Source organism: Hippichthys cyanospilos, chromosome 12 (assembly GCF_059441005.1).
Source record: "Hippichthys cyanospilos isolate Australia breed blue-spotted pipefish chromosome 12, RoL_Hcya_1.0, whole genome shotgun sequence".
NCBI lineage: Eukaryota > Metazoa > Chordata > Actinopteri > Syngnathiformes > Syngnathidae > Hippichthys > Hippichthys cyanospilos.
Genome location: NC_142380.1, coordinates 12,015,658 through 12,041,496, shown reverse-complemented (window position 1 = coordinate 12,041,496; position 25,839 = coordinate 12,015,658). Strand labels below are relative to the sequence as shown.

The 25,839-nt window shown below is 37.6% G+C and overlaps 1 protein-coding gene and 1 long non-coding RNA gene across 4 annotated transcripts; one reads left to right on the top strand and one right to left on the bottom strand.

The window, feature by feature from the left end:
* Positions 1–532: 532 nt before the first annotated feature.
* myom1a (myomesin 1a (skelemin)) lies at positions 533–25,039 on the top strand. Of its 3 annotated transcripts, XM_088430153.1 has the most exons (38): positions 533–667; positions 2,013–2,265; positions 5,668–5,817; positions 6,002–6,188; positions 6,282–6,439; positions 6,992–7,084; positions 7,177–7,265; positions 7,819–7,860; positions 8,042–8,203; positions 8,287–8,448; positions 9,016–9,157; positions 9,752–9,951; positions 10,037–10,090; positions 10,258–10,382; positions 11,131–11,314; positions 11,396–11,570; positions 12,620–12,741; positions 14,644–14,840; positions 14,909–15,035; positions 15,873–16,057; positions 16,127–16,241; positions 17,028–17,184; positions 17,341–17,447; positions 17,623–17,667; positions 18,499–18,635; positions 18,716–18,860; positions 19,603–19,662; positions 19,735–19,802; positions 19,872–19,997; positions 22,095–22,178; positions 22,359–22,446; positions 22,622–22,660; positions 22,741–22,846; positions 22,996–23,159; positions 23,245–23,281; positions 23,446–23,468; positions 24,501–24,556; positions 24,622–25,039. In XM_088430153.1, exons 2-38 carry the CDS (start codon positions 2,060–2,062, stop codon positions 24,886–24,888), a joined length of 4,584 nt encoding a protein of 1,527 aa, XP_088286279.1. In that variant the 5' UTR covers positions 533–667; positions 2,013–2,059; the 3' UTR covers positions 24,889–25,039. The 3 variants fall into 3 exon arrangements, with proteins under 3 accessions (XP_088286279.1, XP_088286280.1, XP_088286281.1); XM_088430154.1 differs by lacking the exon at positions 22,095–22,178; XM_088430155.1 differs by lacking the exons at positions 533–667; positions 2,013–2,265 and adding an exon at positions 3,467–3,615.
* LOC148414875 (uncharacterized) lies at positions 7,970–10,252 on the bottom strand. The gene is made up of 3 exons (XR_015867498.1): positions 10,029–10,252; positions 9,771–9,944; positions 7,970–8,488 (listed from the first exon to the last, which is right to left on the bottom strand). It is a non-coding gene; the product is annotated as an uncharacterized LOC148414875 (long non-coding RNA).
* Positions 25,040–25,839: the final 800 nt, after the last annotated feature.

Below are 25,839 nucleotides of genomic sequence, written 5' to 3'. Positions count from 1 at the left end.
CATTTCTCCTTGATTTACAGTAATCCCGTGACGTATTCCAGTGCGGTAGATGGCGTCATAGCAACATTTATCATTGTATTGGACACCGCCTATTGAGAACGAAGAAGTTGTCGCACCAATTTCACTTCCAGAAGCGGCGTTAGTGCAAAACATGGCCGGTTAGTCACGGTCGAGCAGTGTAATCTTGAATAAATAACAAATGTTATAATTAGATAGAACGAGTGACTCCATGCTTGAAAAGCGACTTGACCTAACACTGCAAATATTTCAAGTAAATCACCACAGCTGTTCCCAAACTCAATTTCGAGTTTATTTTTTATTTTATTTTTTAATTGTTAAAAAAGGCAACAAGGTGTAAAATCATGTCAAAAACACAAAAGTTGCAACGAGCCTCAATTTCCTCTATAAAGTTTTAGGGTGGTGGGGTAAGCCAAGGAGCTCCTTCTCGTTCTCCTTGTGATCTAAATTTAAACGTGTCCCAACCTTAAAAGGTCCTGAGGGTGTCTTGTGCGATCTGCAGAGTGGCAGCATTATTTTTGGTCTGTGGACTACTCTCTTGTCCACTGGCCCTCACCCCTGCTTGCCTCCTCTCGTTCTGGATTTGCTTGATTTGTCATTTTAACACCGCATTTTTATCCATTGTTGGATACCCAGTTTCTTGGTTGTGGTAAGTCCTGTATATGCCTTGTTTTTTCAATGTGCGTACTAGGTTGTGTAAAATATGAATTAGAATTTAAGACTCCCTTTGTTGGTCACTCACGTTATGTTTTGGGACGGTTAACAGGTAAAACTGTTCTTGTTGTAGAGAGGGGTCACCAACCTTTTTGAAACTGTGAGCTACTTTTTGGGTACATGCAACGATTTGTATGAATGCAACGATTTAATGCACGCTTCTGAAATAACAAATTTGCTCAAATTAACATGGACAATATTCTTATTATGGTATAATTTGCAATTGGCGTTGCATACTATACAACACTATACAGTACAATATTTCTAGAAAACTGTGCCTGTGTTTATGATCACTTTTTTTCAACCGTCCCAGAAAATTGCAGCGTCCATCACTGGTGAATAAATTTAGAACAGATCCTCAGGCAATTCATAGGTTCCAGGGATCAACCGCGGGCACCACGTTGGTTACCTGTTGGCAGAGGCTACCTGTGTCCTTTGTTTGAAATAACATACAAATTAAAGAACTGAATCAGCAAATTATTTGTGTAGTTGACAACAGTATTTCCATACAACAGGCAGCATCATCTTAATTTTACCTGTATTTAAAAAAAAATAAATCTCAAATTATTTTTTTTGTTTTTGTTCTTATACATGTACACATTTTTGCATATATTAGGTTTAGTTGTATGTTAATTATATTAGTTGTATTATCTTTACTGTGAAAATCATTCTCAAAATACTTAATTAGTTCTTGGTAACAACAAAGTGTTTTTTTTTTTTAAATAATTTTGTTAATTTCTTTTAGGTTGTATCCACCCCCTTTTTTTTTTTTTGAAAAAGAACTTTCTATTACTAAACACATTTTTTATTACTCATACCATTATGTAATAAGTACTGGTCAATGTCATACCTTCCAACACTTACAAGACAACATACTGACGTTACAAATACAAATACAGGTACAAATATAATTTAATCATGAATTAATTGATCTATTAAAAACAACACGGATTGGGTTGGATTGGATTTAGATTGGCTATACTAAATTGTCCATAGGTGTGATTGTGATCTATGTGTGCCCTACAATTGGCTGGCAACCAGTTCAGGGTGTCCCCCGCCTACTGCCCGAAGCCAGCTGGGATAGGCACTAGCAAGCCTGTGACCTTTGTGAGGATAGGCGACGCTAGAAAATGGATCGATGTATGGATTAAAAACAGCGTATTATGTCTTCAATAAACCAACAAAACAGCCCCTGTGGTAATACATCAATAAATGAGGGTCATATTCCAATCTATAATGATCATAAATCAATGTATGGTGGTAACAATGTTTTTTTCTAGAGCTGGTCCAGGCATAAAGTGTGCGACGTTGCGGAGCAGCCCCCAAGATGTCAGGATCGGTGGAAATGTCACAGAAGGAGCAGAAGCTGCAGCATCGCAAGGAGCAACACCAGACGGAGCTTCATCACCGTCACCATCATCATCGACAGCAGCAGCAGCTGCAGCAGCATCACTATGAGAGCAGCAGTCACTTGAGCAGCAAGTCCTCTTTCAGCAAACAGTCTTTTTCCACTTACAAGACCAGCACTCACCGGTAAGAGGGTCTCAAAGTATTCATTTTGGCAGGGACCCGAGACTGTTTTTGTTGGGGTTTTATGAGGAATGCATGTTTTTCATTTGGGTATTATGATGGCAGTTGACTAAACTCTCTAAACAAGCAAGACTTTGGCATTTTAAATGAGACTGGCTCTGGGCAAAAGAGTCCTAGTGTCGAAAATGAAAAATTGAGTTATTGCTTTTTTCTCTTTCCACACTTCATTTCCTTTGTAATGATGTCAAATACATGGAGGCACCTCAAAAATTGAGAAACTTTACAGCTGTTGGAATGTTGCCAGGTTACAATCCCTAGTTTAAGAAGAATGTGTTTTAATTTTCTTAGCAACCATTCATTTAAGAAAAAAATATTGACCTCAAACCTTTGGGGATCGTTGAAATATCAGTGGAAAAGTAAATTCCAAAACCAGGCAGGGACATCATTTGATATTATAAGCCTTTTAAAACTGAGGAATTTTGATGAACTACATCATTAGATGAAATAGGGCAAGATTGCTGATTTTGGCCTCAACCCCAAAACAACTTTTTAAATTACATCCCATCAATCATCATTTGCTAAGTTTTGCTCATTTTGTGATTGCTGCTTGTGTATGTATGCGTGTGTGTAAGCGTGTCTATGTTTTTAATGATGCCATATTACCCAGAAGCGAAATTTAGTTTAAACATTTTATGTCACAGAATTGCTTGACATTTTATGTGACCTGTGACTAAAGAGTTTCGAGCTAGTTTATCAAAGATATTATATCTAAATTGCACTTGGACACATAAAGAAAATGACACTGTTTTCAGGTTTCAACACTATGTAGTTTTTCCTTTTTCAAAGAAATACACAAGATGCACATCAAGACTTTACACATACTGTGAAGTGATTACAAGTCACTTCAACTAAGCATTTCCTAATGGGACGTGGTCATGTCATCGTTCGTAAACATTGCATAAAATTATGACGTAGGTGTAAAGAAGTGATCGAAACTTTACATCATTTACCTAAAATTGCTACACGTATGACATTATTACTGACATACAAGGATTTTCAAAAGTTTTTCACTAAATCCTTGCTTGCTACACTGTCGGTCTCCATGAGAGTAGGAGGTGCTTGTATTTACAGTAAACAAAGGATTTTATAATGCCCTCGTGCTTGTGACATAACTTGCTTTAATGCATGCATGAATACATTAAAAGTAGGAATAGACTTGTTGCAGAAAGAGATCCTGGAACTGACAATTAACATTATTTTGTGAAGATAAAACGGTTCAGATGATGGATGATTACAAACATTCACAAGTGTGTGGACCCCAAGACAACAATTTTGTAAACAACGAGCCTGTCGGTATGCCAATCTTCTGTTCAGTTTCATGCTGGAAGTTAACATTATGCTGTATTTGATGTATATGATCTATATGCTGTATAGAAATACCAAAATCACTTTTTTTGACCCCTCATGTTTTATACTTCTACACTTCATATTAATTTCCATTTATATGATACTTTATTCACTGAAATAGGAAAACCTTAGTCATAAATGAGTAAATATTCTTAAAAAAATAGGCCTCAAGCTATTTATTACCCTCTCATGTGAAGGTCACTGTCAAGCTAAACATAACACGGAGAACATAATGGTTAAAGTCACCACATAGCCTCCGCTACCTGAATACTAACATATTTTACAATGGTAAACGCCTCAGAGGCAATAATAATAAAAAAATGCTTCTCCTGGCAAAAATCTCTATCATTAAATCTGCGGCAAAATTGTCGGTAGTGTCAAAGCACATGTGAAAATAATTCAGTACAACACAAGTCGACATGAACGTCCTTGATGGAGCAACTGTGTCACAGTCTCTGTAAAGAGGTCAGGGAAGACATTTGAGTTGCACTCAAGCGCTGCCAGATACATTCATGACCAGCTGGGCTATTTGTGAAGGCTGACTAGGACATCTTACTGTATGGCACTGAAGGGAACTTCCATGAAGTTTGATAGTTCAAAATAGTTTTATTTATAAAGTGCCAAATCACAACGCATGCGACAAAAATAAATAACAAGTGGCGCCAGCAGATGCATTAACATCACCTTCTATTGTGGTCGGAGACTTCATGATCACGACTCACACTACCTCACAGCAGACTTGGCATCTATGAAGCTGATATTCATTGGGACTTTAAAGAGAAAGTGCTGTGTTATGGCAGAAAAGTTGCTAAACATTGAATTAGATGATATTGTTTAAATTTAAACGTATTGCTTCCCCTCTCTTACTAACCAAAACAGCAGTACATAAATATTCACATGGATGAATTCACGTGTAGAATCTGACCAAATAATATGAATGATTGCAGTATTGAATAAACAGTAAACATGAAAACAAAAAAGTATCCTGCCCCTAAAAGAAGTCAGGTAAAGTCCCATCCGCTATTAGAAGAAGTATATTTCATTGAGTTATTGTCTTAGTTACAGTATTTATAAACCTATAATTAAATGGTGTCTGGGGTCAGGTTTATGTGGACGGAAATACATCTTTCACTTTTACATTCAGCGCCAAAAGATACACAACAGGCATGCCAGACCCCCTAAAATAAACACGCACATTTTTCAGCCATCATAATAAAAGGACAGCTATGTATGGCTGCCTAAGGTCGAATCCATCCATTTTCCATACAGCACAGGTGAACTGAGGTTTATCCCTGCGAATCCAGAACCTGAGTATTGATTTGATTTGATTCGATTTATTGAACATATAAACACATAGCAAAAGTAAATGAATAAAATAATTAAAAAATAAATAAAATTGAAAGAAGAGTCAACATTCAAGATTCACTTTTTTGTCATTACACTGCACAAGTACAGGGCAACAAAATTGACGTAACTGTCTCAAGCAATCCAAGAAACATCAAAAGACATAGACTAACAAGATATACAGAACAACACGGCCAGTTAGGGTTAGCGTCAGGGTTAGGCATGCCCCAATAAGGGCATAGCATAAGCCTGGAAAACAAAATCCTTGCACATGCACGACCAAAAAAATATAAATACCACACATCTCAAACAACATAAATGGCTTGGAGGGTGGCGGTTCAGGTGGGGGGGTTCATGACGCTGGCCCGTTGTGAGCAGCCAGATTGAAGGCAGTTCAACAGTTCAACACACCTAATGGGTAGGAAGAAGTACAAAAAGTTATTGAGTCCTACCCCTTGCTTAGTTTGACATTTTGGTTTTATGGGGGGGGGGGGGGGGGGGGGGGGTGTAAGAAATTAACAGTGTTTACATTCATTTCAGTGAGTTATATGTGTTATATGTGTGTTATATGTTTTGCGATAAAAGCATGTTCACAGAATACAGAACTTGCATGTCAAGGCGCCATTGCGTGATGTTTTCTCTGTTACTTTCAAGTGTGAAAACCACTGTGAAGACTGAGAAGAAGGGTCTGGAGCAAGTAGTCAAGTCGCTGAGTCCGTTACCCAAGCGAGCCAAGCGCACCTACCTGGCCACCGATTTGGACAAGGAAGTTATCGGCTATGTGATTCCGATCTTCAGAGCCAAGTGAGTGGCTATCATTATATACTACTCACTAGAAGTTTGAGATAATGTATTGGGCTATTTAAGAGAAATTCCAGGATATATCGATAAAATGTGCTGAAATCCTTAGAGGTGAAATTGCTTCTGAACTTTTGAATGCACATTTGTTCTATTTTTCTTTTCTGTTAATGATTTTTCCATTGTGAAGCCATGAAGAGGTGCGCGGTTTGATGGAGGCCCGCGAGGACGATGTGACCGAGGAGGGCATCAACTACGTGGCCATGAGGAACTTGTTTGTTCGTGAGGCCAGGGAGGCAATGGAGGTCAGGGTGGAGAAAAAGAGCAGGAGCACGCAGATCCGAGAGTTCGCTGAGCGTGTGCAACTGTGTAGGACTGTGAGTAATCTATTTTGGTTTGTTTTATTGCATCCAATATCCTAATTATTGCATTCAATATCCTAACGCTAGTCTCTCGATATGTGGCCATAGTTGGATGAGTGGACAGAGTTCCGCAAGAAAATGAATCCGGATAGCCTGACACACCCCCCGGATATGACCACCAAGCCCCGGGCACAGACCGTGTGGGAGGGCGAGACTATCAGGTTGCACTGCACCGTGGCAGGGTGGCCCAGACCAAGGATTGCATGGTAATAGAAATATTTTCAGTTGTCATTATATAAGTGTAAAGCGGATTAACCACTTTGTATTAAAATTGAAGTTTACCACCTATTTTTTCAGACCGATATTAGTACTACTATTCAGTTTTGTGTGCCACTGATACCGAGTGCCGATACCACCTAAAGTTCGACTATAGAAAATGTCAATAAACACAATGACAGATTGTGAGCAAAGACCTTTTTCCCTCTTTTCCTCAACATGACGTTACACGTTTTGCCTGTAAGTATCAATGGCTATACTTAGATAAGTACTCAATACCTTGGAATAAGGCTGATGGGGACATTGGCACAGATGTCTGATATTGGTACTACTTAAATCTAGAATGGAGTCAAACTCTCAGTCTGAAAGGAAGATCATTGCAGAGCCATCCTGTCACTTAATGGCATTACATATCTCACCGAAGAACCAACTTTTTTTTATTGGCCCATCTTTTCCTGGAAATGATCAAAATTTGAAAGTTCTGCTGCTGAAAAGTTAAAAAAGATTTGTGTGTGTTGCTGTGTGTTGTTGTTGTATTAAAGGTACAAAAACAATGTGCTGATCGACGCCAAGGCACGCCCCGAGAAGTACACTGTGGAGAGTAATTACAACATGCACTATCTGGAGATCAAGAAGTAGGTAATCACTAAGATTTGTTGACACCCCCCAAATTTATTTGTGTTAGATAAAGCTGATTTTTTTTTTTTTTTTTAACTACCACCCCCAGTTGTGACTTCCTTGACACGGCCGCATATCGGGTGTCTGCACTCAATGTGAAAGGAGAAATGTCCTGCGTGGCCACTGTGGTTGTCAAACGTAAGGAAATTTTCTTTCAAAGCTCAATTATTTCTTTCATATATATTTATTCTATAATGTTAAAATGTTTTTACTATTATGAAATATTTTATTTCTGACTCATTTAAAATATTTTTAAAATAAACAATTTTACATGTATGTATGTTTAGCATTCAAAAACATATTTTAACAATTCTAGCTAATTTGCTTACCCAGTTTTTTCTATGACTATATTTAATAAATATTTAAATATTTTACATCAGCCTTTTAACATTTTTAAAGGATTTAAAAATGCATTTCATTGAATAGTTAGGTAATTGATAAGTAAAATAAACTCATAACATAGTGACATTTAAAAATGAAAATAAAAAAAATGATAGTAATAAACTTTACATACGGTATACCTTATGTATTATCAACACATTTGTTTGGTATTATTATCATTTTCTTCATCTACAAATGAACTTGCCCATTCCAGTTCAAAAATCAAACATGTCCATATGAGAATTTGCTTGCCCCTCCTGTGTAGGGCTTGACTTTTAATTAAAGATGTTTTGTTTTTTTTTCTCCACAGGCTTCCAGGACGAGGACAGGGAAGTGACTGTGACCCAACCTCGTGAGTCATTTTGAGTAACACCTTAAAAATTATTATCATTCTAACTTAACTCTTAGAGACAACACTGCCTAGAATCAAATAGCAGTTTATTCCAGAAAAGAAAAGAAAAATCAACATTGTCAAGATGTTGCAAGGGTTGGGTGGCATTTGTGAAGTGTCTTCTGTGTCTTCTGTGTCACAGGCGGCTTCAGCTCCGAGCATGGGGTCACGTTCGAAACCACCATCCTAGACAAATTCAATGTGGCATTTGGTCGCGAGGGAGAGACGTTGAGCCTGGGTTGCACCGTTGTCGTGTATCCCACTGTCAAAAACTACAAGCCTGAAGTGGTGTGGTACAGAAACGGTGAGTTGACCCACGTTCAGGACAGTTTTATCGATCTTTTATGAGCTTTAAAACTGACATCTTTTGACTTCCGCCATCCACAGGTCTGCCCCTGAAGGCTTCGCAATGGGTCCACACGCAGTGGGCCGGACAGCGTGCCACCCTGACACTTGTCCACCTCAACAAGGAAGATGAGGGCATGTATACCATGCGAGTCATCACCAAGTCTGGTTATGACACTTACTCTGCCTATGTGTTTGTCAGAGGTATGTCTGTTTATCAGGAGGAGGAGCTATTTTTTTCCACCTGGATAATACAAACAAACAACAGCAATACATCTTAATTAACTGTACATCAAATTGAACACCTGTAAAAGATCTATTTTGCACAAATTCATGAAGGAAAAAGGGAGTGTTTATTTGAGGGAAGTGTTAATTTTCTTGTGTTTAGAATGAATTAGGGACTACCATCTAAATTAAGGAGTATTTACAGGAAGTGCGAAGGACAGAGGAAAAAATTTGAGTGTTTCTGTATTGTTTATGACCATTTATGCATCTACCATCATTCCAAAAGTGTTTGTTTGGGTTGAGGTCAGGTCAGTCAGGCTCTTTCACAAGAAATATTAAACGCCTGAATTATCAAAGAAGATTGCCTGCACCCTGGTTCACAGATTAGGGATTATGTCCCAAAACCTTTGTCCAAAAAGCATAGGCCAGCGTACACTAACATTGAAGAAGTAGGTCATATTGCCAATACTGAGTGGGTAATGTAAACCAGACAGATTTAGAAACATGACTGCTCACATATGTGTGTGTGTGTTTTTGCTATGCCAGATGCTGACAGGGAAGTGGAGGGAGTCCCTGTAGCCCCCCTTGATGTGCAATGCCATGATGTTAACAAAGACTACGTGGTGGTGACCTGGAAGCAGCCTGCCGTGGAGGGCAGCAGCCCCATCCTGGGCTATTACATCGACAGGTAGGTCGGCCCTCCCCAACCCAAGAACTCTTAGTAAAAATGTCAAATACTGTGGTGCCTTGAGACAGGAGTGACCTGACTTACACGATTTTTAAGATACAAGCCATCATTTGGCAATTTTTTTTAGTTCAATTGTTTTATGTTTTCATTTACGAGCACAAATGTGAAGGACAAGTACTATTTAGTGACATTGAACTCAATGCACCTACTTTACAACAGTGCTTTTCAATGATATTTTGCCAAGCACCCCTCGGAAAAAGAAAACTTTTCATGCCCCCCCCACTCAATGTGCTGACTATAAATAAGATTATTATCTATAAAAAAATTGTATAAGTATACCTAAACCTGTATCCTTTTTAACATTAACAAAAGAAAAAAAGCATAATAAGTTAACTTTCAACAACTGTTAATTATTTTTACAGTGTTTATACGGGTTACAGCTTAGTCTAAAACAGAAAAAAAAAGCTACCAAGTGCATCAAAGTTCCTGAAACTTGAAAAAAAATCAGAAAACACCACCCGTAAGTATAGACTGTGCTACTTAGAGCGAATTAATTGTATGTCAAGGTATCAAAACCGAGTTGTGTTTTGGTAGGTGTGAAGTGGGAACTCACCACTGGGCGCAGTGTAATGACACACCAGTCAAGTACGCCCGTTTCCCCGTCACGGGCCTGGTGGAGGGTCGCTCTTACGTGTTCAGGGTGACTGCTCTCAACAAGGCCGGGGTGAGCCGGGCCTCACGCGTCTCCGAGACCGTGGTCGCCATGGATCCCTTTGACAGGGCCCGCCTACTTGGTGAGGAACAATATAGGTTATAAAAGTAGAATAACAAAGTGAACTTTTCAAACAATTAGTGCTCTTTTTTTCCCCACCCATGCAGGACCTTCTGCTCCTTGGACTGGCATCATCAAGGTTACCGAGGAGGATCACACTGGTAATAGCTTACGTTAATTTTCCCAGTCTTTGCCTTCCCATATTATGAAACAGAGAACAAATTGAACCAAGACTTTACAGAGGCACTGTATAAAAGACTTATTTCTTTAATATAGCTTATCAAAGTGTCTTGTATCATCATCATCGTCGTCATGTTTGTGCCCCCAGCTGGAGTTGTCCCTGGAGAACCAACTGAAGTCGTGGTTACTGAGGCGACCAAGAGCTATGTGGTGCTTGCTTGGAAGCCCCCAGTTCAAAGGGGTCACGAAGGAGTCATGTATTACATTGAGAAGGTGGGACATGCCATGCAACATTTTTGTCACATCATTAGTTACAATTTCATTAAGATTAAAATGTTACCACCATTTAATCATTAGAAGAAAAAAACAAGGATTTTGTTGGAAATAATAAAAAATAAGTAAAATATATATATATTTTTTTTAAAGTTTTTTTTTTAAGAATAGTATTTTACAAGAACAAAGTTTTAGTTCTACAGCTATCAAATAGTCAGTAGTCAATCAAATAGTGCAATAAATAGTGTAATATTACTGCAATATTTGCCATCTTACAGGAATAAATTAGTAAAATTAAGAGAATGAAGTGTTTTTTAAGAAAGAATTGTAATTTTCTAGGAAAAAGTTGTAATCTCATGGGATTGAATTGATTATTTTTCACAAATGTAAGTGCAGTTTTATGAAATGAAATTAAAATCTTTTGAGGATGAAGCTGTAATTTTATGAATATAAAGTTGCTGTTAAAAAATTGATAAGTAAAAGTTTGAATACTCCAAGCAAAAATGAGGGGGAAAAAAAGGAAAAATAGACAGATGAAATAGCTTCTGTTTATTTGGTTTGTTTGCTTATCTATTTTTACCTAACACGGTGGTGCCAGGAGACACAAGTTGAATTAGTTTTATGATCGTGCTCTGAACTCAAAATTGTTTATAATTGTATATTTCTAAGTGTACCTGAGCTGCATTGTGTAATTTGCAATTTTACATCCTTGATTCAAAATTGTATTAAAAAATAGCTGTTGCTTCAGTGCGTTTCAGGCTCTGACACTTGGCAAAGGGTGAACACAAGCATGCCCGTCAAGTCCCCTCGCTTCGCCCTGTTCGATCTGGCCGAAGGAAAATCGTATAGGTTCCGCGTGCGCTGCTGCAACTCCGCGGGTGTGGGCGAGGCCTCGGAGGCCACCGGCGACATCACCGTGGGAGACGTTCTCGGTGAGTGTGCTGGACATTACGTAAACTTTTTATGATTACTCAAATCATCATCATCATCGTTATCGCCGTGCTTTTTGACAGACTTGCCTGCTTCTCCGGGCACACCTGTGGCGATCAGGAACACCAGCACCTCCATGGTAGTCACTTGGGGGGCCTCCAAGGATGTCAAGAACCTGGTGGGATACTACATTGAATACAGTGTGGTGGGCACCGACGTATGGGTCCCGTGCAACAACAAGCCTGTCACGGAGACGAGGTAAAACCCTTTTGCAAAAAGAAATGTAAGTTAAGCTTTTTGTGATATGTACAAAGGTATTAGGACAACTGCCCTTTATTTAGTAGATCCTGTACTAAACATGGAAGCCAAAATCTGTACAATACTTATATAATATATATAATATAATATATAATACAAGTAATTTATTATTGTGAAGGTAACCTCTGTCAAATATAGCAAAAACAAAGTCAAAGTATTTGCCTTTTGAGAACACTCAGACTTGTAATTTTATAATTTTTGATTAAATGCTAGATTAAAGTTTCCAAGCAAATGCATTGTTACAGAAAAAACAATTTCATGATTGATGAATGACTTTCATGATGATGAGTTTATTAGTCAAAAATATTTGTAAGAAAAACATTTCCTTAATTAACAAATATGCCTTTATTGTTATTTTAAGAGGACATGTATTAATTCTACTAAAACTGAATTTAAAAAATGTTATGTTCTTGTGAGAAAAGTCAAATTTTTTCTTTGGAAAAAAATTATCAGTGAATAAACTTGTTTTTTTAAACAATAAAGTTAATATGAAAATAAAGTCAGTTTTTCTTTATTAACTAAAAATCTAAAAAGGAGGTAAGTTTAGGATAATGTTTTTTTTTTCTATGCTATTTTTGTGAAACTAAAATACATAATATTGCCAGAATAAAGTTGTAATTTTATGGGGGGATAACGTTGCAACTTTACAAGATTCAAGACATAAATTCACATTTTTCCAGAAAAAGAGTTGAGGAACAAAGTTGTAATACAGGGAAAATAACATGGTAATTTGTTACTTTTCTATGCAATGTGGTGGTTTTGAACAAAAAGTAGAGAATGAAGTGGTAACTTTAAGGACATTATCTTAATACAAGATGGATTTATAATTAGAAAAAAAAAAACGAACTAAATTGTGACATAATGAGTTTTATTTTTCAAAAAGGCCATGTAGCAACAATGTGTCTCACCTTAGAATTGCAGCTTGAAATGTATAATGTTATGAAAACACAGCCCCTTTTTGATTTTTTTCTTTTGTGGCTGGCGTTCAGGTTCGTGTGTCATGACCTCACCAGCGAGACGACATGCGTGTTTCGAGTGAAGGCAGTCAACGCCGCCGGCTACAGCTTGAGCTCCACGACTTCGCAGCCAGAGCTGGTGCGGGCGGCCATTTGTGAGTCGACTTGACATTATTCATATTTACAAAAAGCCGTTGGCCTTTCTCACCATCCGCACTCCAACTTCATCACATTTTATCATGCTGCAGAGACCACATTCTCTTAATTTCATTTGCTTGGAAATGTCCTCCTTGACATTTTGTTTTTCATCACTGTATGGAAAGCTTCTTGTAGTTTTCAACAACACTTGTCATTTTCTACTGCCGTCTACTTATAATGGTTGCTATGGCATGTTCTGCTTGCTTCTTCTCTCTAATGAGACATTTTAAATCACTTTAATTGCTTGTACTGTATCTGAAAAGAAGGGTGTCTTCCTGCCCACCCACTCACAGCTTAATGTAAACATATAATAGGTAACACTATTGATATGCTAATAATACTGTATTCCGTTTTTATAAAATTCACAATTATATGCTATGTTATTAATAATGATAAAATAATAATAATAATAATAATAATAACATTTTGATAATAATACTTTGGGATTACTAAACACAATAATTTGTTACTACTAAACATGATACACAATAATACTAAACACAATAATTTAGGATTGTTTAGGACCATTGGCGGAATAGATTAATGGTGTTTCAATTAATTTCAGTGTAGAAATGTAATTCGAAATATGCATGTGTTTTGAGATATGCACTTGTTCAAAAAATACATTAAACTGGCATCAAGGCACAATTGCAGTAATAGTAATGGAAAAAACACACCTTTAGAGAAAAAAACAACAACTCTAATATGTAAAAATGTGAGTGAAAATGTATTTTTGAAGAAAAAAACTTGTGTACAAGCAGAATAGGGCTGCATTTTCTCGGAATAGAGCTTCATTTTTAGGAGTAAAAAAAAAACTACAATTCTGTGATTATAACAGGGTTGGTACTTTTATGGAAAAACCGTAGGAAATTCACAAAAAAAAATGTAGAATTTGATTAGAATTAGCTCTAATTTTCAAACAAAAAAGTATGAACTGGTACTTTACAAACTGGGTTATTTGACAAAATATGCTACAGGCATTTAACTAGCACACCTAGGAGCTATTCTAAATAAAGGAAATGCTCAATATGTCTCCTTGAAAAATAGTGTCTTCTGACTAATATTATGTGCATGTGCATTACTAAAACTTGTCTTTTTTTCTTTGGCCATTTCTGTGTGGTGTAGATGTTGACATAGCTGTGTGGTAATTCTTCAGGAGGCCTGGTTGGTGCATGGACAACGTGAAAAAGGCTAAATACATACTTAAAGAGCATGAAGCTAATGAGTCAAGGTTCTCTGTGAGTACTTTATCCATTATAATAGCTCCCTAAAAGATGTGTGTGTGTGCTTGTTGACTTAGTCAATATAAAACTCTGTAATTTTTTTAAAACTATTTACCACATTATGCATTGATATAATTGACCTATCAATTTATTTAGCAAACATCAGTAGAAGCCACCCTCTGGAACATTTGAGGATTTGAGATCATAGGTCATCTATGTTGTGAAGGAATAATAGGGTCACTTCAAAAATTAATAAGAACTAGAAAATGTGTAATTCCTGAAGAAATTGCGTGTGAAGGTGAAACCGCTGAAGGGTGTGATGTTGAATGGTGGAAATGTGGAATGTTTGAATGGTGTGAATATGTGAAGAAATGTGAATAATACAAAGTTGAAAAACTGAAAAAATTTGAATTGTGGAATGATGTGGAATGTCTGAATGCTGATGATTAAGACTACTCCAACAGCATGAATAACAGGGCCAAAAACAGACATTTCTCTAACTAAAACAACTAAAACAAATCTGAACTGCATGGAAGTGAGATCCACTGTCTCGTCCATCCGGGATCATTTACGAGCTTCCATTTCTCATAAATCAACAAGAGTATCCTATTCCTATACATCTGTATCGTGTCTCAGCCGTCCCTGCAAAGCCAACTGGTGTGCATCTGCTGGAGGCGCACAGGGACACTATGGTGCTGGGCTGGAACGAGCCGACCAACACAGGAGGAGCTGACATCAGAGGGTACTTTGTGGACTACAGAACCGTGAAGGGGCGTGTGTTCAGCAAGTGGCATGAGCTCAACCTCCACGCATTGACAACCACATCCTATAAGGTGACCCCGATTCCAAAAACGTTCCCTGTTTGCCTGCGCTGAACTCGTCTGCATCTGTTTCTGCTCAGGTGGAGAACCTGAAGGAGAATGTAGTTTACGAGTTTCAGGTGCGCGCCATGAACATGGCTGGTGTGAGCGATGGCTCAGTGCCCAGTACACCTCTGAAGTGCCAAGAGTGGACCCTCACTGTACCAGGTATCCTCCGATGCACAACATATGCACACACTTTCCCATGAGTGTTAGTGGGTATATAATGGATGAGATTTGTTTTCTTGTTTTTGTGAAAACACGTACGTTCTTTGACGGTTAAATATTTTCTGATGGTTAGAAAAAAAAACACATTAAGACTTAAAATTGTTTACAAAAAGGTGATTAAGAGCTTCAAAGAATCATTGTGGATTATTTAGATTAGCTGGTTACTGGTTACTCGTGAACGCAGCAAGCGCACTGCAGCGTCAGGGACAGACTGTACTTTGGAAGCGTGCACCAAGCGAGCAAGAGAATTCAAATTCTATTCACAATTGGTTTCAGTGCATAATAGCGTGGAACTGCATTAATGAAGGAATATATTTCTTTGGGAGTGTTTAGGGTGAGAAATCAACATTGGAACATGGTTTCATACTTTCATTATTTTGTTTTATTCCCCACAAGAAAAAAATCAAATTGATATCATGATTTTATTTTAAAAGAAAATCAATTGTAACATCACATGGAAAACAAAAACAAAAAGTCACAGTTATGTAGATTATTTTGTATTTATTCATATAAATATAATCATAATTTAAAATGAATAAAACCAACAATCGTGAGATTAATTTTATTTTGGTATTTTAATATCACAAAAAAGTTATATTTTTTCAAGAAGAAAGTATAAAACATTATGAACATCAAGTATTACTTATTCATGTAACTTTTTCATTTTTCAAAATGCATGCTTTTTTTTCTTTAAATTGTCTTTGAAATATTCTCAGCTATGGATGGCTGCATCACTGCAAAATGTCCCCAAAATGCTCACCACTTTTTCTTCCCAAGGTGCACCCTTTGGTCTCCATGTTCTGGAGATCCGGGATTCCTCTATGGTCATCCTGTGGGAGCCACCTTCATTCGATGGACGCTCTCCTGTCAACGGCTACTATTTGGACTTTAAGGAGGCATCAGCTGGAGAGGAAGGCTGGACGGCTGCCCACGAAAAAGCCAACAAGTCCACGTTCATGAAAGTAAGGAGCACTTAGATGCATTTGAAGTGCAAAGAGGGAATCTCCGTATGACTGTTGTTGTTGCTCCAGGTGAGCGGGCTACAGGCTGCCACATCCTACGTCTTCCGCGTGCGTGCTCAAAACCTTGCAGGGGTGGGGAATCCCTCCACGGTCCTGGGTCCCATCTTGGCTGAAAGTCGCCCCGGTGAGGGGAATTGTTATTCTCACAAAATCACAGAAAAGTCAAAGCTATTCAACCCTAAAAATATGTACAACAATAGATCAAAAAGTAAAAAAAAAAGGGAAGCATTTTAATGGAATTAGTTTAAATTAAAAATGCATTTTCAAAATAAGAAAAAAAAGGCCCCAAATCGAAATTAAAGTGAATGTGTAATCAAATAAAAAAATGCAATAAATATGACATAGAAATAAATAAAACATGTAGTCTAATAAAAATAACACACTAAAATTCACTCTGCGACTGAACAATGCTTTCTTGTTTCAAATGAAAACTTACACAACTTTGTAAATTAAAAATGTCATGTCACATTTACCTACTGTAGTTAAAAACTGTGCTAAAAATGTAAATAAGAAGACAAAATTATATTTAAAAAGATACTAAAACGAGAACATTAATATAAAACATAATTTTAAAAAACACACCAAATTACACCGATATTTTGAATTATAATGGAGAAAACAAAGGCATTAATTGAAAAATGAAAAAAAAAAACAATTTTTTGTCAGTGTCAAACATTACAAATTACATACAAAACATAGTAAATTAAAAATGTATTTACCGGTAATTTAAAAATAATGCAAACATGATTGTTATGTCTGCAGAAAAGAAAAGTAAGAAAATCTTACTTACAATTTTGTAAATGTAATTGATTTAAGAATTCCGTGCAAAGTTGATGTCACTAAAAAGGAGAATTGTTTTTAAAAAAATGGCATTACAGTTCAAAAGTCTTTTCATTCACGCTCCTCTCAGGCACCAAGGAGATCTACGTGGATGTTGATGATGACGGCGTGATCTCCATGGTTTTCGAGTGTCCTGAGATGACTGCGGGCTGCGAGTTTGTTTGGTCTAAGAACTACGAGGCCATCACAGACACTTCCAGACTAACCATCGTCAATGAGAAGGGCAGGTATGGAATCAATTTCAACTTCTTGCAACATGGCTCTATACTAGGCCCATCAATGTATGAATGTAGCTCATGTGGTGTGAACGTAGCTGAAGCTGGCCAATCTCTACTTCATTATCTTCTACATCAGCTCCTTTTTTGTGTATTCAACTTTTCAAGGTCCAGAGCAATCTTTAACAACCCCTCCCTGGATGATCTAGGCATTTTCTCGTGTGTGGTTACCAACATGGAGGGTGTCTCGTCTAGCTATCAACTCACAGAGGAAGGTGAGTGGTGTCCCCATATGCACTTGTGCTTTGTTGGGCGTGGGGAGAGATGCTTTGTAACTGATACACATGATTCACAGCTGCATGACAAATGGAAAGTGGCACTCTGCGCTATGAGGAAAATGCTGAGGTCGTGACAATCCTCCCTTTGTTCTGCTCCTGTTGTTGTTGACAGGTCTGATGCGTCTGCTGGACATCAGCCATGACCACAAGTTCCCTGGTGAATATGCCGCACCATCAATGACACAGCATGCATTTCTTTTCACTCATCACTTTGTCACCAGAGTGAAATGACACCACAGTCCATTCCATGACATTAGGCTAAACATAGTACATTTTTTATTTGTGTCTATTTTTTATCTGTTAGTTTTGCCTTTTTAAATCTGACCTTGCATGTATTAATTTGTCATTTATCCTTCATATATTTCATTGATTTTGTTATTTTCAAATCTCATTTATACAAAATGAATATAATATATTTTAATTATACATGTTCCCTCTTTTTTTGCGGTTAATGGGGACTGGAAAACCACAGCGAAAAGTTAATTACACAAAGTATCCTACCACCACCTGTGAAGTGCTTTATTTGAAGAAAATTGTGAATTAGGGTTGTTTGATTGCTTCAGACTCAGTGTTAGGGCTGAGCATGGGAGTCTTGCAGTGCATCATGTTGCTATGAGGTGACAGTCCTTAAGAGGGAAAAAAAAGAAACGTGAAACACTAAGGGTGTGAAATGTGAAACATAACAAGTTCAGTTATAACAAAGTGCTTTACAGAACATATAACAGAAAAAACTGAGTAACAATAATAAAACAGAACACAACATAAAAACCTGACTATAATACAGTAATAACTCTTCTTCCAATATGTATCTTGTTCAAAATGAGTGCATTTAAATGCGTGGGAGCACTAACGGAATCAACTTACGCAATTCAAACTCAAAGTGCAATCCAAACTCAAAGTGGAAAGCTACCAAAAAAAAAAAACCTGACAAGATGCAAGTGAATAAAGAATGTCTGCTAATAGGTCCTCAACATTTGTTTGTCCTCAGTAATTCCCTTTAAGAATGAAATGGCCATGGAGTTGCAGGAGAAGGGCCGTGTGCGCTTCTGGACACAGGTGGAGAAGTTCAGCAAGGACTGTCAAGTAGAGTACGTTTTTAATGACAACATCATTCATCAAGGAGACGTAAGCACCAACCCTACCAATGTTTTTTGTCCTTTTCTTTCACAAACTAAAACAGTCACTTTTTCTCTGCTTGTCTCCAGAAATATACAATGAACTTTGACAAGACCACCGGGATTATTGAAATGTTCATGGACTCCCTGGAAGTCACAGATGAGGGGACATTCACCTTCAATTTGGTGGACGGCAAGGCAAAGGGCGCCACCAGCCTAGTGCTCATTGGAGAAGGTACCACACAAAGCAATGGCAAATTATACTCTCTAGGTATTTTTTTGTCTCAACATTTTAACTTAACATCCATTCATCCATTTTCCATAGTCGCATATCCTCACTAGTTGCTGGTAACTGAACATTACACTAAAAGAATTGCACAATGTGTTTTTTAAACTCATAGTATAGCTTTGCTGTGGATGTGTCTGCTTAGCTTAATGGTAACAAACAATACAAAACACCATTGACATGCTAAGGATTAGAAATGATAGTAGCAGTTTGAGAAGCACCTGTCATCTGAACACAAATGGTGGACACGTGGACTGATAATATCAGTAGAAAAAGCATATATGTTTCCTCTATGAAAGTAGTAATAGTAATACTGTAGTAGTTTAAGTAGTAATAGTAGTAGAACTCATACTACTACGATTTATTTTTGTCTGCACAACTTTATCATATTTTACTGCCTCCTAGTGGCCGAATCGGGCACATACAAACAGCACAATTTAAAAAAATGGCAGCAAATGCACAAACTGTTCTTTGTATTGTGTGTTCTGTGTGTGTGTGTGTGTGTGTGTGTAAGTGTGTGTGTGAGAGAGAGACCACTCATAAACCTTTCCAACTTACCAAATAGAAATAAACACAACTGCAGGTCATGTCTGTGTGCTGGCTTTTTTCTCTAATTGATACATTGCCTGTAGAGGGGTAGCAGAAGAACATATTTACTTGTTTTTTGAAACTTTTCTGCTCCTATGTGCAGAGTTCAGGGCACTGCAGAAGAAGTCCCAGTTTGAACGAGCAGAATGGATCAGGAAACAAGGTATCAGGCACTTCCTGTCATTTTCCATCATATGTAGGCATGTGTGTTTGTCTGACACGCTTTCATCCAAAGGTCCTCACTTTATCAAGTATCTGGACTTCACTGTCACCTCACACTGCGACGTGCTGCTGCAATGCACGGTAAAGACAAAAATGAGGAACAATTGAACAAATCATTTTGTGTGAACACATCCACATATCTGTCTGCAGGTAGGAAACATGAAGGCAGACACAGAGATCATCTGGTACAAGGACAGCCTCTCCATTGGCCAGCATGATGAAGCCGCCAAGAAGCTGGAGAAGAAAGACGACTTGCTGACCTTTAACATTGGAAAGGTCAGCCAGCGGAGGGCATTATGCTTTTGTTCATCTACTATTTTTCATAATTGGCTAACACACAGCATCAATAACCCAAACTGCTTTTAGTGAAAGTCATCATTCTATGCACTCATTTCCCTAAAGTGGGGGGGTGTTTAGAGAATCCATGGGTTTCGAATATTTGTGTCTATTTTCTGTCCAATCAGGTTTCCATTTTAGGTGATGAGGGCTTTTTTGTGTTTTATTTCTAATATTTAGTTGTTTTCTACTAATGTGTCTTTCTGTCTAATATTTGTGTATTTTTGGAATTGTTATATTATTCTGCCACAGACTTCACTAACACTGAAGTCTGTGATTCCGCTAATATTCTAATACAGTATTTGTTTTTTACATTTCTAATAGTGTTTTTGTTCTGCTAACGCTAATGTTTTCATATTTTTGTCCTAATATTTATTTTTTAACTAGTATTTTTCACTCATTCTTTTTTTTTCTATTTTTACATCATACACATAACCAGTCAAAAGTTTAGCAACACCTTCAAATTGACATGGTCTCAAGCATTACAAGATCAAGAAATTCAAACTATTCATTCTTGAAAATTAATAGCCACGGAACTGAAAGTACCATCACCATTATAATGCTAACTGTGAAAAAACTGTAGCTGTGCCTTTTTAACTTTTATTCAGGCAAACCTAAGTTATAAAACAAACTGTTTTGACCAACATTTTTTGGTTATGAAAATATTCCATTTACATTTCTTCATAATATGAGTGAGCAAGAAAGCAAGAAGAAAAAGAAAAAACACATTTAAATTCATTTTTGCTTCACTGGTTGATTTATTAAAACAAGTAATAGCTTGAGGAAACTATTTGTTGAGATGCCATTATGACAGCTAATGTGCGCAGCCATGCTTGCCTGCAGGGGCAGAGACGTAACGCGGACGAAGTCTACACTAATGAAATGACCTTCAGTCCATCAATATTGACTCTGAAAATTTGCAAGTTTGAGTCAAATTTGACCAAGAAAATGTGCATGTTGAATGGGAGGGATATAACCTCTGCACTATTGACTTCTACACATCACTTTTCCAAGATTCATTCAAAGATCAAAGTATTTATTGTAATGTGCACAGTGTAGAAACAAGTTTCTCCTGACAATGAAATTCTTACTTTGCTTTTAACCCCCTGCAAGCAGGTATGGGTGCACATATGGTGTCTCAACAAATAGCTTCCTCAAGCTATTATAAGCTACCGTCTATACAGTCAGTTAAACAAAAAATGTGTCTGGATGCATTTTTTCTTGATAAACCCAACATAATTTTCCTTCTGAGCGCCACAGGTATGCTTTAATCTACAACTGAGAAAAAGATTATACAGTAGAAATAACATTGAAAAGGTGTGCTTTTTTTTTTTTTGCTATTACTGTATGTATTTTTACCTATCATTTTTGTGTATTTTCCTATAGTTTTGTATTTTTCAAAACTATTCTCTAACAGTTATGGATTTTTCACATACGTTTTTAAATAATTCATATACTTTTCTCCTGCCCCTCCCCAGTTTATAATTTACCAGCTTCTGTTCTTGGATATTTTTTTTTGTAGCTTGCATTTTTTTTCAGTGTAATATATTTTAACAATTTTCTCCAACATTTTTTGTATTTTTCTTTTAATTATTATTTATATATTAATGGTTATAATTATTATAATTGTTTATTGTAATTATATAATTGTGATTTCAGTTTTTCTTACATGGTTATCTAATTTTAATATGCAGATTACCTTTTTTTTTTTTCTTAACGGATTCAGCATTACTACTTAAGCTCTCATTAGAAATGACTTGTAATGCAGCTAAAGCGTAATGACACTGATAGACTTGTAGCCTTCTTACTGTTTCATCACGATAAGTTCTTGACGTAAGTAGCTAGATGTCCCAATATCTTTGTCCACCATGCATTTTATAATGGAAGTTCACCAAAGCAGTGTGTTTTTGTTTGCTTCATTTCATTGTTAACACTACATTCAATGCAAGCGCCGGTGCCTGTCACATTAACACCCATCATGTTCATCATGTGCTACTGTCTGTTGCCATTAATGTGCTCATGTGTCTTAATTCGCAGTGGGTTATTAAGCAAGACACGCAGGAACAAAGTGAAGAGCTAGAGCTTCCTGCTGAGGATGAATCGCCGCTGCCAAGACCCAAAGTCTGGACCATTTAGCTATTGAGGCTTTTGTTTTTCCATTCACTCCATGCTCCCATTTTATTGTTTGTCATGTTTACGTCTGCAGCATTGACTTGTCTGTTAAGCCGACTGTGTTATGGAAGACGCTCCGTCGGTGGACGCCACTATTGTCGCCTTAACTTGAATGCATTTGCCCCTCAGATTTCCAAGGATGACGTGGGCATTTACGAAGTGTACGTGAAGGATGAGAGAGGCCAAGACAAGAGCAGGTTCGATATGACGAGTGAAGGTGAGTGAACTCTGCATGCCACTCACAACACTTGTATACACTCATATAGTGTATTTTCTGTCTATGTGCATACGAGTGACTAGCCTACATATGCATAAACTCAGACCACCTTGTATAATATATAACCTATATAATAATGCATGCTAAAAATTTGTTATCTTGTCTTTCTCTCAAGGTTACCAGGCTGTAATGAACGAATTGTTCAGGGTGATTGGTGAGTCTTATTCTTAGTATCAACTTTGAGAAATGTACTAGTTCTGTATTGTTTGATTTTTGTTTTGTTTTTCTGTCCAGCCAACTCCTCCTCTCAAATCCAAGTCGTCAGCACGGAACACGGTATCATCCTCTCCTCCAATGTCACGTACTACCACGAGGACCAGCGTATCAACTGGCTGCACAAGTATGGCCGTAGTGATTTAGCATTTGAGCAAATCCTTCATTTAGACTTCAAATGTGTTTACTAAAGCTACTGTCCCACTGAGAGCCGAACGCTGGCGAGTGTCTGCGAATGTCCTCTGGGTTCATTCATTCTGTTCCTGCACTACCAAGGGACGCCAAGATTGCCGCTTCAGAGCGCGTAAAGGCGGGAGTGACAGGTGAGCAGCTGTGGCTCAGGATCAACGACCCCACCGAGAAGGACAAGGGAAAATACACAATCGACCTCTTTGATGGCAAGGACGGTGTCAAGCGTGTGGTTGAACTGTCTGGACAAGGTGATGTTTTTTTCTGGTTTCTATTTCAATCCTGTTTATTTGTTATTAAATATCACTTATGTGTGCATGTGATTTCCTCATGCAGTATGGGAGGAAGCGTTTGAGGAATTCCAAAGGCTCAAGTGAGTAAACAAACACATGTGATTTGAGAGCAAATAAATTCTTCCAGGTGGCCTGAACTGAGAGTAACTTCCTCTGAGTGCTTTCAGAGTACATCCCCTGCTGCTTCTAACATTTTTGTATTCTTTCGAGATGCTTCTGACACTGTAACTCTTTTCTTGTGTAGGGCGGCAGCCATCGCAGAGAGAAGTAAGTTGAGCTTGTCTTATCAAAAAAGTATAGATACTGAAATTATGATCTTATCACAACTTGGTATGAATTTTTTCCTTGTTTAGTTAAACACACCAGGAATAATTGGATGGATTACCAGCATTTCAATTCATTTCAATGGGGAAACATTATGTATTCACCTTCTAGTGAATATCATTTTCCCCCTTGAAACACCATTTGTTTACTCTTGTCCATTCAGGTAATGGCATTTTATTTTTACAATTACCGTAATTCCCCAAATATCATACACGTTTTTTTTCTCCCCAAAAATGAAGGCCAAAAGTATGTGTGCGTTGTATAAATTGTAACTTAAAGATTTTTTTTTCTTTGACAGCATTTGAGGAAACAATGCATCAGCCACATCAGTCGAGTTTTGACGCACAGATGCACATTTTTATATCGGCCGTGTATTCTTACTTACATATTTACTGGAAAAGCACGAGCTAGAAGTTGGAAGTCAGTTGGCTGTTAGCAGCTAGTGCCTGTTGCAGCTAACAGCAGCTTGTATTAGCTGAAGACGTTAGAGCATTATTTTCAATAAAAGAAGCGAGCAGTCTGACTCAACATCCGAGTCCATCCTACGTCGCAAGAAAAAGGAAAATTAACTTCCGAGCGTTGTCAACATTGCGTTGGTGCTGCATTTACTGACCGCTCACAATGTGGGAAATCTGAAAAACGCTTAACTTAACCTGCAACATATACATAGCTGACGGATATGAACGCAGAAAAATGTGAAGAATTTACAAAGATGAGATTTACTCTGTTCTGATGTAGTTTTTACATTGTCGTCAAACTGTTGGTGTGTTTTATACACGGTAACATAGAAAATACCAGAATTTGACCTTAAACTTAAGGTTGCGTCCTATATTTGGAGAATTACAGTAATTGGGAGCATGGCGTCAGCTATGAGACAACTAGAAATACTATACTGTATCATTACGAGGACTGTCACTCCAACAAGCACTTATGTAAACAAATACCAGACAAATTGTACCATCTTGTTGTGTTTAGATCGTGCTCGTGTCATCGGAGGCCTGCCAGATGTAGTTGCTATCCAAGAGGGCAAGGTAAACTAATCTAGCTTCTTTCATTGCACGTGACTTCCATCTTCACAATGTATTTTGTTCTCCAGTCTCTTAACTTGACCGGCAACGTGTGGGGCGAGCCCACGCCGGAGGTGAGCTGGACCAAGAACGAGCGGGAGCTAGTGGCCGACGACCGCTACGTACTTAAGTTCGAGCACGGCAAGTTCGCCAGCATCGCCATCGCCTCTGTCACCCGCGCCGACTCGGGCAAGTACGCGTTGGTAGTGCGCAACAAGTACGGAACAGAGGCCGGCCAGTTTACGGTCAGCATCTACAATCCGGAGGATGACGACGTTGAGGAGGAGAAGAAGTAGGACTCGGGCTAGAAAGTGGACGAGTGAACAATGAGCAATGCAAAGGCAAGCAAAGCAGTGTTTTCCTGACGTTTCAGTATTTTAAGTAACATTTGAAGCAGGTCAATACTGTGAAGAAAGAAAAGCAATAAAAGAAATTCTGATACCTTCATCCACAGTGTTTTTGTCAATGAGAAACTGTGGCATGTACATCATGGGTGGGCAACCTTCAAATTGTGCACCAAAACTTTTCTGTGTCATTGGATAAACTAATCTATGCAAAAAAGAAAAAAAAAATCAAATCATCATCAAATACTTTTATATGTACTGTAAATTCCCAACATTTTAGTTTTTCCCTCCTAATTGGATATTTTAAAAAATCTGATTTTTTCATGTAATATTTTTGTGCGTGGTAAACTTTGTTTCTCACTTTCCAGTTTATTTTATAAGCACTTTATTTTTTAAGCAAAACACTTACTGTACTTGAAATACGGTTGTTGACAAATAGCAATGGCTCCTGACTTGCAAAAACAAAGCTTATTGCAGTTTCAATATGATCTCGGATCCTATGTCTTACATAAACAGAGAGAACAGAGAGTCTGAAACAATGCTGAAATTGGGGAGCACTAATGTTGGAAAAAAGAAAACATGCTGATGCTGATGTCCTCTGCCAAAAGGAGATTGAAGTGCAGGAAAAAGAATAAACACAGGGGCCTTAACAATGTGAAGAGGTTGTTGTTGAGTACAAATTCAACAGATAAGAACCTCAACAATAGTGCAGACAGGGGAATGTTGTTTTTCCAGTGCAAGTCAAGAAGACTGATCACCTTTTCTTAAGTGTTTACTCACAGCCATCCAGTTCAAGTCAAGATGCTCTTCGTATCCAGTAAAAGTCAAGGCGCTTTTCATAATATAAGATTTAAATTATTCTGAGATGAGAGATTCAGTTTGCTTGAAATCAAAGGTAAATTT